Source organism: Sinocyclocheilus anshuiensis, unplaced genomic scaffold, assembly GCF_001515605.1.
Source record: "Sinocyclocheilus anshuiensis isolate Anshui unplaced genomic scaffold, SAMN03320099.WGS_v1.1 scaffold1430, whole genome shotgun sequence".
In the NCBI taxonomy this organism is placed as follows: Eukaryota; Metazoa; Chordata; class Actinopteri; order Cypriniformes; family Cyprinidae; genus Sinocyclocheilus; species Sinocyclocheilus anshuiensis.
The window spans coordinates 162,390-179,749 of NW_015555721.1; the positions used below are offsets into that span (position 1 = coordinate 162,390).

Sequence of the window (17,360 nt, forward strand, 5' to 3'; positions counted from 1 at the left end):
GCGAATTATTCAATTATCCATTTATAAAGTCCTTTTGAACGAAGGCAAATGATTCCGTGACTTATTAATTAAATACTATAGTGATTTGCCGCCACCTAATGGCGGTTTTAGTTTCATATTTAAGAAAACAATAGTGGATTTAAGATCAAAATTTAACCATCTAATGTTAAAACGTGTTTTTATTGTAACAGTCTCCTTTTAAATACTTTGGTCAGTTCAAGAATAATTGATGCAATTTTATATGATTCATCTTTAAGAATAAAAGGAACAGTCTCATGACTATTCTTGTATTGTTCAGCTGGTCGAGGTTGATAGGGGATTTAACAAGTAGGATTTAGTAATAAGTGATTCACTGCTATCTAGAAAGAGTAATTAGTTGTAATGTAATTACATGGTTGAAGATGTAATTAGTATCTATTAATAATTGTTTTGAGTAACTTACCCAACACTACTATTAGTGTTATATTATTATAATTAAACATGTTTATTAAAGAATTTGCCATAAAAGATGATGTATTAATTAGAATAGGTCAGAAAAATCACCAAAAAAAATGTAGACAACAATGTTTTGTGGATCTGTAAGGTTTTAATAAATGAATAAATCTAGGGAAATACATTTTTAATGAAGTAATTTTTAATAAAAAAAAATTCAGAACGTGTTTTGAAGAGTACTGAAGCCATTAGTGTAGTATTAGCACACAGTAAAGCACTGCAGCAGAATATTTGTCTAAATTACAGTTGCCTTGAACTACGTTTTATTTTCAGTGCCACTGAACAAAGTACATCCAGAAATGGCGTATTATAAGTGACAAAATCACATTTTGCTTAAAGGGTTAGTTCACCCAAAAATGTGAACACTGTAAAGTTAGTTCTTTGCGCAAAAAAAGTATTCTCGTAGCTTTGTAACTTTACAGTTGAACCACTGATGTCACACGGACTACTTTGTCGATCATCTTGGTACTTTTCTGGACCTTGAACGTGGTAGTTACCTTGCTGTCTATGGGTGGGTCAGAGCCCTCAGATTTCATCAAAAATATCTTAAACTGTGTTCCGAAGATGAACGACGGTCTTTGGGTTTGGAACAACACGAGGGTGAGTAATTGATGACAGAATTTTCATTTTTGGGTGAACTAACCCTTTTAAGTGCTGCTAAAATAAGTCAAAAAGCACTTGAAGGCTTAACTTCTTACATTTAGGATATAACATCCATGTAATTTATATACAAGTTGTTCCATAATAATAATATACATTAGGTGCACAATGAAATATTACTTCTTAAAGTATATTGCTTTCATAATTACTATTCTTTTTTAAAGTATGCTTTAAATGCATTTCTCACAAGTGAGGAACAAGAAGCCACAGTGGAATATTTAATTGAAATGGCACATTATTTGAGGAAATAAATAATATGCATATTCCAGAGCAGTGATAAATCTTACATCGATATTACCAACCATGCAGAGCTGTAAGCAATTAAATCAACACCATGTTTTTTTTTACATTCGATTAAAATACATGTACAGAGCAGCTTAATCGGTATTAACAGATGATACAACAAAAATCGTGTTAAGTATTATAGCATAACAAACTTTGTATAAGCAATACCTTTCGACCTACAGAGTATCAGTTTATAATTATCTACTCTCCAAAATTGACATTACAAACAAGAGCATCAGTCTCACATCTAATGCATAAATGTAGTCAAGGCTAAAGGTTACAGCCGATGAACACAAGAACAGCACAGCTATGAGCAAAAGCTGCAGCAACACTTGCTTTGTTCTTTAAAGGCACATCAACCTCTAATGCTACAAGACACTGCATATCTGCATGTTTGAGGAGAACAATGAGATTTCATGCTTCTTGTGACTTGTTCATTGAGCTTTTTTCCCCCTTTCTTAGTAATTAATACAGGGTCCAGAGTCGTCACTCTAAAAAGATTCAGTAACATCTGAACCGACACATGAACGGAATGCCTTCACATGTCATATTACAATATTCATAAGCAAATAAAGAGGTAAGGAGAGTCCACCATGGCTTTTTTAGTCCTTAAAGTATTAGAGCATGAACAAGCAAGCACATTTAAAGCACTGTTAGACTGCACAATATTTGGTCATAAACTGACAAGTCCACCATTTCCAACAGTATTTGATCACTATAAATATTACATTTGAAATCAGGAATATATATATACACATTCAGAAGTGCTTTGCTGACTGCTCATCTTCAGTTAGCACACACACAAAAATAAGTTCAGGACATTTAAGCACTTACTAAAAACATTTCAAATGCAGTTACAATTATGTTTCTGTATTATTCACTCATTAGTTTAACACTTGATCATTTGTTGAGTTTTACGCTTACTCGTACATATATCCTGAAATGAGTTTTTATTGAAATGTGCTTTGTCTATTAATCGTGACAAGCTGCTGTATGTTTATTAGTTACAATCAAGTCCTGGATCAAAGCTCTATATTCAGCATTACATAACCAAGCACTGAAATGACCTGCTTCACCATCAACTACACTCTTAAAAATACACATTAGTTCCTCAAAGAACCTTTCAGCAAACAGTTCATAAAACAATGTTTTTCTTAGTGTGAAGAACATTTTAATCATCTAGAGAACCTTTTGTGCAATGGTAAGTTTCCTTGGATGTTAAAAGTTCTTCACGGAACAACAGATGCCAAATTTAATAAAAGCACTTTACTTTTAAGACTGTATCCACAAATCAGCAGGAATTTCATCTGCAACAACCATCTACAATTTCACTCAAGAAAATTATCATCTATTTATCATCATTCTAAAGCTGTGTTTTATCTTTTTCCATGAAACGATGGATTGTGAAGCTCCAAGAGCTCGATAAAAGTAGACCGTGAAGGCATTTTGTAATTGAGAGGAATATTATTAGATGGTTTAGAGCAGGGCTGTCCAAACTCGGTCCTGGAGGGCCGGTGTCCTGCAGAGTTTAGCTCCAACTTGCCTCAACACACCTGACTGGAAGTTTCTATACCTAGTAAGAGCTTGATTAGCTGGTTCAGGTGTGTTTAATTAGGGCTGGAGCTAAACTCTGCAGGACACCGGCCCTCCAGGACCGAGTTTGGACACCCCTGGACTTTAGAGTTTGGTCTGTTCATCACAAGTATTTCATATGGCTTCTGAAAACTTGATATGTAGTAAAGACTAATCATTTTATTTGACTGGTTTTTGGAGCCTAACAAGTACTTTAAAATCAACTTCCACTTTCATGGAATCTTCTTTAGTGATTCATGGAAGAAAGATAATAATGCAGAGTTTGAATAATGTAAAGGTGATTTTGGGTGAAGCAACTTGATAAAATAGAGCCCTAAAACTCTAAGCACAAGAAATATGACAGACCACCAGAACAAGCTCATCGGCCTCAGCCAGTTATGTTCAAAAACAAAAGGCCTGGAACAAGAGTCAATCATATTCAAAGTGGGATACTGGAATGGGAGTGCATCAAACTGCAATGTGGAGACATATCGGGCTGTACAGAGGAGGAGATGGGCAGGGTTAAACATCCAGTTCATCGTCGTCCATGTGCAAATGGCTTGAGGGACCCAGGAGTGGCTGGCTGGAGCAGCAGGTACTCTGAGTGTTCAGACTTTCCGTTGAGCCAGATAATCCTACGGAAATGACCAATACTGCAGTTAAAAAACGACTCTACACTAATATCAAAATCAAATCACATGTAACACATTCCATATTTTAGAAACAGGTACTTTAAAGTTTAACAAAAACGTCAAAGCAACAATTTAATGATTGATTGAAGAACTTTTTGTGCCGTATAGGTTTGCACGGCACTGAGAATAAGAACATGGAGGAAGAGCCGAGAGAAGGACACAGAGGCCTACATACCCATTACTCTTCCAAACCAATAGAGCAGGAATCAGGACCTAGAGCTGCCCAGAGCAAGACCACAAGAACAGGCAGGACGGCAGGGAAAGGAAGTCAAGGAATAAATAGCACACAGGTTAGATAAGCTGAATGGCCGAGAGCCAGAAACATAGCATCTGTCAATTTGCAGGAGAGTAAGAACAAACAATGTTGTTGGAAGAATGCACACACGCTCAAGACAATAATGTCTCTGTAAAGGACACACTTAAAGCATGCACAATGGGCTCTTATGTCCGGATGTGCGCTCACCGGGGAGGGACGGGTCTCCAGGTGGGTCACTTTCAGTTTTGGTAAAGCTGCTGTGCTCACTGCTGCAGTCATTCATCACCTCTTCCTCCAAATTTAATCGATCCTCTGTATAGATTCACAAACAATAGAAACAAAAGCTGTAATTGCACAATAGATTCTTCTTTTGTTAGTAAAAATGTCTGATATTAATGCATACAGGACACTAGCAGAATATCTGTAATATGCACCTCCCTTCATCAGCTTGGGGTTATTCTTTTTTTTTTATTATTAATACTTCAGTTCAGTGAGGACACATTAAATTGATCAAAAGTGACAGTAAAGACATTCAAAATGTTACAAAAGATTTCCATTTCAAATAAATGCTGTTCTTTTGAGCTTTCTATTCATCAAAAAATCCTGGAAAAAAAAAAATCATGGTTTCCACAAAAATATTAAGCAGGGCTATTATAGTTAACTAAATTTAAACACATTAAAAAAAAAAAAAACATTTTTGTTACTTGAGATCAATTGAACTTTAACTAAAAGAAATTGAATTATTAAAAAAAAAAAAAAAAAACTTCAAATCAGCAATGTGTGAATCAGCCTATCTGAATGATTTCTGAAGGATCATGTGACACTGAAGACTGAAATTATGCTAAAAAATTCAGCTTTGCAACACAGGAATAAATGACATCTTAAAATATATTAAAATCAGAAAACATTATTTCGAATTATAAATATAGTTCACAACATTACTATTATACTTTTTTGGATCAAATAAATGCAGCATTACAGAGAATAAAGTATTTTGTTAAAAACTGACCCCGAACTTTAGAACCTTAACAAAAACAAAAACAAAATTGCTCCTATTTGGAAATTTTTTAACACTTTTTTTGATGCTTCACATTATGTAGCCACCGTGGCAAACAATATGACTTTGAAATGTTTGCTTCCATGACATGGAACATGCCTCATCACAAGTCCAAACAGGTTCATCATTTCATCAACATTTTCAACTAGGGCTATCAATTGCTTAAATTCTATATACATTTTAATTATATGTTATGCTAATTAATGTGTCAAATTAATTCCAATTATTCACATATCAATATGTCCTGAGAAAAAAAAACACAATAATTTAAGACATTATATTATTGTGATAAAACCATTTAACACACGAAAAATAGCATTCACATAATATAGCATTTGTTTTATTTTCCTATTTCTAGTGGAGTCACTCACCGTCTTCAGGAGACAGTGAATCAGGGGCGTCCTCTCCAGCCGTACCCTGACAGCACAAAGACAGAATAGAACATGAGAAAAGTGCAACCCCATCAAGCAGGCCATGTGTAAGATGTTATATGGGCTGTGCTGCTGACCTCAGTGGGGGCAGGACTGCTGGACAGCAGCATGTGAGCTTGTGCATCAGACATCTCAGACAGTTTTTCTTCATCCTCCTCCTGAATGGGTGACGATGGAGAGCGTAGAGTGCTGCAAACACACAGACTGTCAGGACTAGCGATGATGCACTAATTAAGTCTACTAGTACAAATACTATTCGATGATTGTGCCTTTGTTATCCTTATCGTAGGAAACAATAAAATATCTTCTCACCATTAAAATGAAATGCATTGGGTGGCACTGTGGACATGTGTCACTGGTGTGATGAGCGGTGATGAAGTAGAAAGTGTTTAGATTCTAATCTGTATATTCGGATATTGTAAGTGGCATGAGCCCCACAGGAAGGGGATCTGCTTTTATGGTGGAAAGAGAACACAAGCTGCTACAAAAAAAAAAAAAAGGTGGACACTCATCAGAGAGGTGTCTCTGCCCTGCAACCTTTTGTGCCACGAGGGCACATTTTTTCCACAGCATACCCTGTGATTACCAGGTTAAAACTTTCACCGCTTTTTTTTTTTATTATCAACATGTTAAAAAATATAAAATGCAATCGCTTTTATAGACACTTGTTTTGTATATGTGCATTATCCTAATTATGAGCATCTACTTCTCCACTCTATGTCAGTTTTTTTATGGTTACTTTTAAATCTTGATGTGTTCATTAATATAGAAACAAATTGTTATCATTCAGTTATTTATTTGACAATTTTATTATTTTACTTGACTAATTTCTTTGTCAAGTAATCAGTCAGTCGATCTTTTTAATTGTGTTAGAAGAACTCTCAACAAAAATATTTGAAATGTCCACTTCTAGTTAAAACAGGAAGACGGACAATGAGTCAACATGCATGCTTCCTGAGATAGAGCATATTTTTTCTTATTGCCACAATCTCAACAGGATGTACTGAAAAGGGCAAGCCGAGTCATTATTCTGATTTATGGAAAGAAGAAACTTATGACCTCTTGCTCTGACAAATAGCCTGCCTAATGCAGGAAGTTCAGCTCGAGTGGCCATAGGCCAGCTATTACTACACAGTCACGAGAATGCAAACATCATTTACCAGTCTCACTTGAGATCAGCCAAAAGTAGTGGTTCAACGGATCACAAATCTCACGGTTCGGATCGCATTACGGTTTTTGACCCACGGATCGGATCATTTTTCGGATCAGCAAGAAAAGAAAAATATTTCAATTTATCTTGCTTTCCATTTATTACTTAATGCAAAGTATTTCTTTTGATACCACAGCAAATACTACTATATTAACAAAGAAAGTTTAAACATGATTCAAGAGACAAGAGAACAGCCAGTAAAAATAAGAACAAATACACAAATTACAATCATAGATAAACACAACACAACATGTTACAAATACACATAGAGAATAACGAATCGAGTTCCCTTTCGCCTTTTCTCTCTGGAATTGTTTAAAATTTGCTTGCTTGTGTAAATACGAACAAATGATAAACTTGTACTCCATTATGGTTAAATTTTGCAATTAATCTACGGATCACATGCGTGCCGAACCGTGGGGCTTGGTCCGTACGGATCACGGATCAACTACGATCCGTTTAACCACTAGCCAAAAGCATTATTTCATTTTTGAAAGCAATGTTACAAAGTCCATGAAATAGTTTGACAAGTGCTATTTTTATTCCTGTGTTAAAGTGCCCCTATTATGGATTTTTGAAAATTACCTTTCATGCAGTGTGTAACACAGCGCTAAGTGAATGAAAACATCCTGCAAAGGTTTAAATCTGAAAGTGCACCGTGTATAAAGTTATTGTCTCTCAAAAAAGAATCAACTCTGAATCATTGAAACGAGTCGTTTTTAAAACGAATCCCAAGCCGTTTCATGTTGACGTCAACATGAAAATGAAAATGCAAATTCATTCTTTGCCACTAGATGCCGCTTTTGGAGCGGTAAAAATAGCTGTTTCCCCAGGAACGCTGTACACAAAGCAGCACTTCGCTCACAAACACTGCTTTATCAGGCATTACAGGCTCATGATGAAATGAAAATGAGACCAGTCGGACCAATCACCACAGATTAGCGTCACGCAAAGGAGAGGTTTGGAAAAATTAATCGTTGAGCGAATCGTTTGGGAGTCGTTGAGCAAATAAGGTAAAAATAATTGCATATTATAAGACAATGAAAGTGTTTTTTGACCTTGCATGCATGTCAACCTGTTGTTGGGGACTCCCAAAAACAAAATATGAACCTTTCATAACCCATAATAGGGAGATGGTCCTCACTGCAGAACACAAGATCCAGGGGGCGTGGTTGGATCCAACTCCTCCCACCTTACATATACTTAACCTACCATCTCCACCCCCTAGATGTGGATCCAACCACGCCCCCTGGATCTTGTGTTCTGCAGTGAGGGGCTACTGATAATAGGGGCACTTTAATTAATTTCCTGTTTCCTAGTAAAACATCTGTGCAGTGCAGGATGAGTTCAAAGGGAAAGAGAAACTTGACTTGTTCACTTGACTGTTTTTTAAAGATACATTACCATTCAAAAGTCAGAAATTAAAAAAAAAAAATTCATATATCTACTCAGCAAGGATGTATTAAATTAATCAAGTGATAGTAAGGAAATTTATAATGTTACAAACTATTTATTTTCAAAATAAATACTGTTCTTTTGATAAAAAAAGTATCATGGTTTCCACAAAAACATGAATCAGCACTACTGTCAACACTGATCATGTTTACCCAGAAGCTAATCAAATCAATGATTTCTGAAGGATCATGTGACACTAAAGACCAGTAATGATGCTGAAAATTCAGCTTTGCTTTGCAGGACTGAATTACATTTTAAAATATACTACATTTTAAAATGTACTGATTTTTCTGTATTTTTTGACCAAATAAAAGCAGACTTAGTGAGCATAAGAGAATACTTTCGAAAACATTTTCAAAAATCTTACCGATCCCAAACGTTTGAATGGTAGTGTATATATCCACACAATGTTGTTAGGCCCAACTGCTTGTTTGGGTCAGTATCCAAAAACAAATATGCAGTGGGTCAGGTTTACCTGTCCGGTGACTTGCTGACTTTGCTCTTCTGTCCGCCGCTGTCTCCAGAGTGGTCAGGTGAGCTGAGCTGCCTGCTCTCTCCACTCAGGCTCCCAGAGAAGTTGATCTCGTCATACAGAGGTGCAGATGGAAGGCCGGGGGACACGGCACCAAGACCGTTCAAAGCCTCCAGCAGTGAGATGGGCTCAAACCCAGGGGGAACAGAGTCTGAGCTCTGAGGAAAGAGATAAAACAATGAGAATCAGCGAGTGATGCCATGTTGTTTTGTATAGAGACAACACAGATGGATATGTGTCATACTGAGTGCTCATCATGATCCATGCTCTGAGCCAGCACTGGGCTGAAGGAAACAGGAGAAAGCGCTCCAGGCTTCTTTCTTACAGCTCGAATCTGAAGAAGAGCTCGAAACGCTGGACACAGACAAAAAAAGACATTTCAAAATTTCTTGACATGATTTTCAGGATGTTACTCAAATGATACACAACCGTGGGACTGTTAAACTGATAGTTTACCCAAAAATAAAAACCATGGCTTAATTTACTCCCCAATCATGCCATGTTTCCTTCTGTGTAACAGAAAAGATATTTTGAAGAATGTGGGTAACGAAAGAGTTTCAGTTCCCACTGACTTCCATTATATGGTCAAAAAATACAGTGGGATACAGTGGTTTCAGTTCCCATTGACTTTCATTGTAAGGAAAAAATATGTTGGAAGTCAATGGGAACTGAAACCGTTTTGTTATCAGCATTCTTCAAAATATCTTCTTTTGTGTTCCATAGAAGTAAATGATGACAGAATGTTAATTTTTAGGTGGGCTATCTCTTTAACAGCAGTTACATACGCAGTCGGCAGATCGGGCAGTTGTTGGCCTGGTAGCGTAGAGTATCAGCGCAGGAGTTACACAGGCACAAGTGCCTACAGGGCAAAATCAGAGTGTCCCGCATATCTGAAAGACACACCACACACTCGTTGCTGTTGTCACTGTTCTCATCATCAGATGGCTGGGGAGAAAAATCACAATGAGATTTTCCATTATCACAGGGACCTATATAAATTGGTGCTGTCAAACGATTAATCGCATCCAAAATAAACGTTTTTGTTTACGTAATATATGTGTACTGTGTACAGTATATTTATTATGTATATATAAATACACACACATAAACATATATTTTGAAAATATTTACATGTATATATTTATATTCGTATAATTTATATTATATATAAATATATTTAATATATAAACCCAACATATTTTTCTGAAATATATACATGAATGTGTGTGTATTTAAATATACATAATAAATATACACAGTACACATGCATATATTATGTAAACAAAAACTTTAATTTTGGATGCGATTAATTGTTTGACAGCACTAATATAAATATATAGAAAATGTAATGAACTTCAATAATCATCTTTTCACCTTTGTCTCTTGATTGTTCTTGTTCTCAATTCCATAAATCTCCTGTAACAAGTAGCTGACACGGTCCACCTATGGTGTACAAGCAGATATTTAGGGGAAAAAATATTATGAACACATTACTATCTCTACTTGGTAGAGTAATGCTACAAACAGGACAAAATGGAAATTAACACTCACTATTTGTTTCTGTTTCAAAGGTTTGACTGAGAAACTGCCATCAACATGCTGTAAATGTAAAAATAAAAAACGTGATACACAACTGCTACAAATAAGCCTTTCAGAAAGTGTGCATATGACATCAAATTCAACTCACTCTTTCAAATGCTGCCAGCAGTACATGGGCATGTCCCAAACAATCTGAAATAAATGATTACAATTAAAATACAGATTCATAACAGCGCTAAACAAACACACTGATTGGTTCTCTTTTGAAATATTCAGTAAACACTGTGCTGTATAGACACAACATGTTAAAGTGTTGAGCAATAAATCACATCCCTTCCGAGCAGCAAAAAGCCAATGTAGTGTGTCGAGATTTATTGACATTTCTGATGTGACAGTGTTAGAGCAAATCATTTAATCTTTTATGTTCTATTCTACTATAATGAAGTCCTGACAGCATACCATCTCCTTCATCAACCACGGCCTGAATCACCATAGGAAAAACACCTCTGTCTAAATCAAAGTTGAGCTAAAAAAAAGAAAAGAAATGCATAACTGAGGTCAAATAATTTACATTTTCCAACGTAAGGTCATTTTAATTTTATTGGATTTGCTTGATCTTGCCTTTCATTATGTGAAAAATAATCATGCAGAGAGGTCAAATCAATATCTTAGAAGCCAGTATGGATTTGACCATCAGAGGAGAGTGACAGCACTGAGCTAGACTGAAGATACTTACATCTTCTTCCTTCCATTCAGAGAAATCCATCTTGAAGGATGGAAGGGTAAACTGCTGGCTAACCCCCCTTTTGTAATATACGGTTTCCGAGACCAATGCAGGGGTTTTTGGGTTGTATCTTAAGACAAGAAATATACTGTTAGTGCACAAATATCATAAAAAAAAACATTTTCATAATAATGCCATTCAGGTACTTCAGATTATAATTACATTTACAGAGATTTTCCATATTTAAATGTATATTCTCTTTTGCAATTACTAAGCTTTTGCACATGCACAGCTTTCCAAATGAGCTTGTAAAGCAAAACAAGAACAATTGCACAAAACAAGAGTTACTCAAAGGGTTATGTACTCTATCTCTTTACAAACTGGTATTCTTACACTAAAAATGAGCTGCTGAAAGACCCTGAATATCTCCACTTTTACAAATGATTGATCGTTTTATATCCCCAACATTATATAACAGACAATTACTTACAAATAACACAATATGAACTTTAATAATACATAATTACTTTAACACTGGTGATAAATTGCAATAGCATCAATGAATGGTGATACTGTTCTTTTGAAAACAACAATACTGATTTAACATGGATAATGGGGATTTTTTACATTAGAATAAAGTCTATTTTCTAAATGCTTGTTACAGATCATATTGTAAACAACTCATCCAAGTATATGTTTGCTTTTTTATTTTTGACCTTGTAATGTTTAATTAAAATGTCCTAACTAAACCTTATAGTAAAAGGGAATTTTCCAATTATTTAATGCACTTAAACCCAGCCTTGCAAGCTTACATTCATCTGCAATGGCCACACCTTAAAATCCAATCAATCACAAATCAAAACACACCAACATTTTTTCTTTGTATAATTAGTTACACTCAAACATGCATCACAGTATGGAAAAAAAAACTGTCGCTACTTTAATTTGATAGCAACATTAAACGTGTAACTGTCCTTACATTGCCATCCCATTGGAGAACTCCTCAAAAGCCTGACAGTAGATAGTGATGGCCACTCGCGCATCAGAGTCAAAGGTGAACTCCACTCCATATAAGGCCCTTGGTTTTGTGCCTTCATCAGTAGGACTATCAGCATCATCTTTATACCTAGAATCATACAAATTGACAATGAAAATGCAACATTACTTAAAAGCAAATGAATCAATAACAGAATAATAGTGCCTACATACAGCACCAACTCAACTGAGATCATTTTTCTCAAGATATGAATGATTATATTTCATATAGCAATCCTGAATCAGTACCTGACCAATCGTAATGAGTCTTTTCTGATATTGACAAGACTTCTCAATGTCTTGACTGGCTCTTGGGGTGCTGGAGTAACATAGGGAAACTGTGGCAGGTTACGCAAAAACAAAATATGAAATAAAGGAGACCATTAATATTAATATTTATCAGATGCTTTTATCTAAAGCCAACACAAGTTTATCTTTTTGAATTCATCAAAAAGAGACAACGACAGTGGAAACACCACAAAACCTTCCAAATTCAGATGTACCTGCACTGGGCGGTTACCAAGAAAGTTGAGATCCATGTTTTCTCCAAAAAGGTAACCCTCTGGATGAGGAGTGTCAAACTTCTCTCCTCCCATGAAAAAATGGCTGGCAAAATAGTTTCCTTGGGGAAGGAAAACAGTAATTATATAATCTGACACCTCTAACAAAACGTATAAACAATAACACACTCAGTCAAGGCATCCTTTGTCATCGTTTACACTGGTATTGAAATTTGTACATAACTGATCCTTTTTCATATTGATTTTTAATTACATCATTATTAGATTAATGGGAGCTTATCTGAGTGCTTACAAGACAAGAGCACATAAGCGTCGCCTTGTATCACAACAGTCTTACCTGATTTTGGAGGATATCTGTATGCAGAATTGGCCTGGATGTCGATGTCCTCAACACCAGCGATTCTTCGACTAAGAATTGAACCCATTTCTCCACCACAGTCCGATCAGAACAAACTAGCGGTTATTAAATGTGCACAACAACAGCAACACGGCTGGTTAAATCAGCTAACCAGCTAACCTTAGCCGCGTAATAATAACAGCAACGGCTCCGAACAGACAAAGTGTTCAAATCAACATGGCATGTGTTTGATCGGCATTTCTGTTCTTCTGAATCGGATCAGATGTGTCTCGTACAGTCGTATTATGGGATGTTCAGTTCAGTCAGCTGGATCAGGCTTGACACACTGGCTAACTGACTAGCAAGCCAGCACCTAGCTAGTTTGTTCGCCTGTCACGAACTGGTACCCACTAAAACAACAAGAGGTGAACGGGCACTTAAAAAACACACAAAAGTGAATTATAAAAGGCAAGATAAAAGACCTGCAGATAAGTCTGACCTTGGTGTTTCCTCTAAAATACAATAGCCGATTTCTTCGTAATAAACACAACACAAGGAAATCGTTGTTGCGAGGCGACCCCGAGAGGGTTGTAGCATATCGCCACGTGATTGGCTGAGCTCGTCACGAGAAGCGTATGCTCGTCCAATCAAAAGAGCACAAGCTTCTGCGATTGGCTGAGCTGGCCATGAGAGGTCTGTTTTCATCTAGTCAAGAGAACACAAGCTTCATTTGTCATCTCACTGAGACATGGACAGTAATATATTTTTGGTAGCCTAAATATCTGTAATATCTATAAATATGCACTCTCTATTCTATTTTTATTCTAACTACTTGTTTTCTTTTTATTTATTATAAAAAACGACCCTCTAACACTAGCATTCCCTATTGTTTTTCTATTCTTTTGAGTTGTTTTATTTTTTATTAAAAAAAAATCCTCTAACACTAGCGTTCCCTATTCTTTTTCTATTCTATCTATTTGTTTTCTTTTTATTTATTATATAAAAACCTTGCTTACTGTGTTAGGCTAACTGAGACTTATCATACTTATCTTACATATTATTGCTCTTTTGTCGATGTTGATTGCTTCTATTTTCTTCATTTGTATGTCAAAAGCGTCTGCTAAATGACTAAATGTAAATTAACTGTAACTGTATCCTTGCTTACTGCGTTAGGCTAACTGAGACTTATCATACTTATCTTACATATTATTGCTCTTTTTTTTCGATGTTGATTGCTTCTATTTTCTTCATTTGTATGTCAAAAGCGTCTGCTAAATGACTAAATGTAAATTAACTGTAACTGTATGTAAAATACATAAAAATCCACAATGGCTGCTCATGGCAGCAGTGATGCATTGCTTACAGTTATAGTAAAATGACCATATTTATGAAATGAAGGGACATTTCCTTGTTCAGTGGTCAAAATATAATTGAAATCACATTTGTTATTATCTATGAATAAAAAAGCGGGGCACAACATTTTTTATGATGTAGGTTCCATCCTCCTGTTATTATTATTATTATTATTATTATTTGTAATTCAGGGCTTTTTTATTTTCAAAATAGCATATATGTTACAACAAACAAGAAAATTTATATAACAACTATTACCCCCCTCCCCCCAACCCACCACACATCAAGATTTTGAAAATAAATAAAATACAGATAAATAAATAAAATAGCTACAAAAATAATGGAAATTGTTTAAATGACCAAGATCTCCCTAACTGAACATATATTATTATTATTATTATTATGTCTGACCCTAACTGGTTGTAATATACTATTCACCAAAAATCATTTCATTTTCTCAAATTCTGAATATACTGTAATTACAACTTTAACTTTTTCAATGTTATTTTATGTTTGTGATTTTTGGACATGGATTTACTATTTCAAATTAGACATTATTTTGCATTTTAAGGCTCATTCAGAGCACACACTATGTGCTTTCTTCAAATATAACTCTTCCAAGTGTAATTGTTCACTTATTTATACCCACGTTTTCAATGCTTTTTTGAATATATAGACAAATTTAGGTCATTTAAGGCAAGTAACACGGCCATTAAGAAAGGTATTAAGGACAACACAAACAACTACAATACACATGAGCATGCCAAAAACTGTTTATGTGATCTGAGGACACAATGCAAAATTTAACTTATTATATTGATGGATGTGGTGAAGAATGTCGAACAGATGACTGAAAACTAATGATAAATCCCACACAGCAAAAATATGTTAGGAGATTTGTCACCATGGGTGTTAAAATTATCACTTTTCGGGTGAACATACAGGTCCATCTTTGCTAGTGTTAAAACAACACTGACAAAAGTGTTTATTATACAAACACTGTGTTAGTGTTTCATTTTAATCACTCGAGGTGTTGAGAAATTATTACTTGCAAGTATACACATTTAACACTTTATGGTGATTAATCCCACACACCCAGTGTATTTATTTAATGTAAATATTATTTTAAAAATGGTAATGCAGATTAAATTTAAAACATAAACCTATAAGTATTTTTCAAAAACCAAGTGACTATGAATTTATTTCAACATTTATTGAAATTTTAACATATACAATTGAATAAAACAGCTCTGCTAGTCTCCAATGCATCTTAATACTGTTTGGTATGAAAATACACATTCATTATGATAAATATTTCTTTATAAATCTCTACTTTTCAAAGAGTTTCAAACAAGTTCATTTTTTTTGTAACTATGTAGAAAAATTAGTCAGCACCATAGGATATCTGTGCATCAAACAAAGAAACATTCCCTAAGTTGTCCTTGTTCACTATACATACATGTTGAGGTGCTTTGTCAAATAATCTGCATGGACATTTTCAATAGAAGTTGACTCAGTCTTTTAACAAGTAAACATGCAGTGCAATAACATCTTTAAATTGAAAATACAACAACAATTTAACATGCATCCTTAAAATCATCAATGTTAAACGCTGTCTGGTTTGAAAATAGACATTCATTCTGATAAAATATACTATTTCTTTATAAATAGGCTAAATAATCACATAAATCTTTCAAACAAGTTCATTTTTTGCAACTATGTAGAAAAATGAGTCAGCACCATAGGATATCTGTGCAACAAACAGAAACATTCCTTAAGTTGTCCTTGTTCACTAAACATACATGTTGAGATGCTTTGTCAAATAATCTGCATGGATATGAGCTAACTTCAGGTGTCGAAACAATTTAATGCTTGTACCCAGCAATGACTTGCAAATAAAACATCTTATCATCATGTACTTTCCATTAAACTCAGTAACTGGTTAACAGTTTTGCTCTTAACTCTCGAGTGCGCGATGATTGGCTGGATGTGCTAGGATGGATTTTGTAGACTGTTGTCTGGATAAAGGTGAGCATGTTGCTGAGAGATGGGTTCATAAATAAATCACAGATGTGCTCAAGTTCTACATTGTGGTCGACAAGAATCTCATACCCTGTCAAGCAAGTACTTCACTTGGAGCTTTTGATGAGCCTTTTAAAGCTCATTTTGTCTTTGGTGCACAATATGACCCATCTCTCAGACAGGAGAGCGTAGCGTAGGATGGGCGGGGAGATTGAAAATGCTCTGCACATGCGCAGATGTTGATTATATGTGAACACTCAAAGGAAACACCGTGCATTATCACTAAACAAGTGATAAAGCATTTAATATTTGTAAATCAACACCAGATTTTATCACTAGCTGCCCAACACTAGGTTTTTATTACTCAGTAATTTGTTGTGCAGTAGTGGTGAGACCTTGATGTAAAGTATGTTTGTAAAAATTTAAAGGGATAGTTCACCCAAAAATTTTAATTCTGTCATTAATTACTCACCCTCATGTCGTTTCAAACCCGTAAGACCTTCGTTCATCTTCGGAACACAAATTAAGATATTTTTGATGGAATCTGAGCTGTCTGACCCTCCCATAGACAGCAACACAACTGAAATGTTCCCAAGTCCAGAAACGTAGCAAGGAGATCGGTAAAATAATCCATGTGACATCAGGGGTTCAACCATAATTTCACGGAGCTACGAGAATAATTTTTGTGCGCAAAAGAAAAAAATAACGACTTTATTCAACAATTCGTCTCCTCCGCATCACCCTGGTGCCATTTTGGAGAGTATCAGCTGGACGTAAACAGCGTATGCTGTTCTGTGTCAGCTGCGTCACGCCGGATCTGTTTCCTACGTTGTTGTGATTTGATCTGAACGGAAACAGCGTATCCTTGCTACGTCTCTGGATATGGGAACATTTCAGTTGTGTTGCTGTCTATGGGAGGGTCAGACAGCTCAGATTCCATCAAAATTATCTTAATTTGTGTTCCGAAGATGAACGAAGGTCTTACGGGTTTGAAACGACATGAGGGTGAGTAATTAATGACTAATGACAGAATTAACATTTTTGGGTGAACTATCCCTTTAACATAAATTTCATATGCATGGAAACCATATGTCTGTCTTGTTGGATTAAACAGGCTCTCGTGTCTGCATACTTGACTACAAATCCCAGAGTCCCTCTCTGACGCTCACTGCAGTTGTCCATCAGTG

The 17,360-nt window shown here is 35.4% G+C and overlaps 1 protein-coding gene across 2 annotated transcripts; it reads right to left on the reverse strand.

Annotated features, from left to right (window-relative positions):
- Positions 1 to 3,416: 3,416 nt before the first annotated feature.
- LOC107672503 (E3 ubiquitin-protein ligase MGRN1-like) lies at positions 3,417 to 13,406 on the reverse strand. Of its 2 annotated transcripts, none has more exons than XM_016465718.1 (17): positions 13,298 to 13,406; positions 12,799 to 13,208; positions 12,444 to 12,562; positions 12,190 to 12,278; positions 11,885 to 12,031; positions 10,918 to 11,035; positions 10,641 to 10,707; positions 10,330 to 10,373; positions 10,194 to 10,241; positions 10,017 to 10,085; positions 9,428 to 9,587; positions 8,887 to 8,996; positions 8,586 to 8,800; positions 5,523 to 5,634; positions 5,386 to 5,431; positions 4,165 to 4,269; positions 3,417 to 3,644 (listed from the first exon to the last, which is right to left on the reverse strand). In XM_016465718.1, the coding sequence occupies exons 2-17, from the start codon at positions 12,884 to 12,886 to the stop codon at positions 3,532 to 3,534; spliced, it is 1,650 nt and encodes a 549-aa protein (XP_016321204.1). In that variant the 5' UTR covers positions 12,887 to 13,208; positions 13,298 to 13,406; the 3' UTR covers positions 3,417 to 3,531. The 2 variants fall into 2 exon arrangements, with proteins under 2 accessions (XP_016321204.1, XP_016321205.1); XM_016465719.1 differs by adding an exon at positions 3,877 to 3,920 and having other exon boundaries at positions 3,564 to 3,644; positions 12,799 to 13,406.
- Positions 13,407 to 17,360: the final 3,954 nt, after the last annotated feature.

What these genes read in the sequence shown, in the direction of transcription:
- LOC107672503 (XM_016465718.1), bottom strand. Translation starts at nt 12,886, where the DNA reads ATGGGTTCAATTCTTAGTCGAAGAATCGCTGGTGTTGAGGACATCGAC. An exon ending in TTGGTAACCGCCCAGTGCAG is followed by an intron (nt 12,279 to 12,443) that starts GTACATCTGAAT and finishes AACCTGCCACAG; the next exon opens with TTTCCCTATGTTACTCCAGC. An exon ending in CTTTGAAACAGAAACAAATA is followed by an intron (nt 10,086 to 10,193) that starts GTGAGTGTTAAT and finishes TGTACACCATAG; the next exon opens with GTGGACCGTGTCAGCTACTT.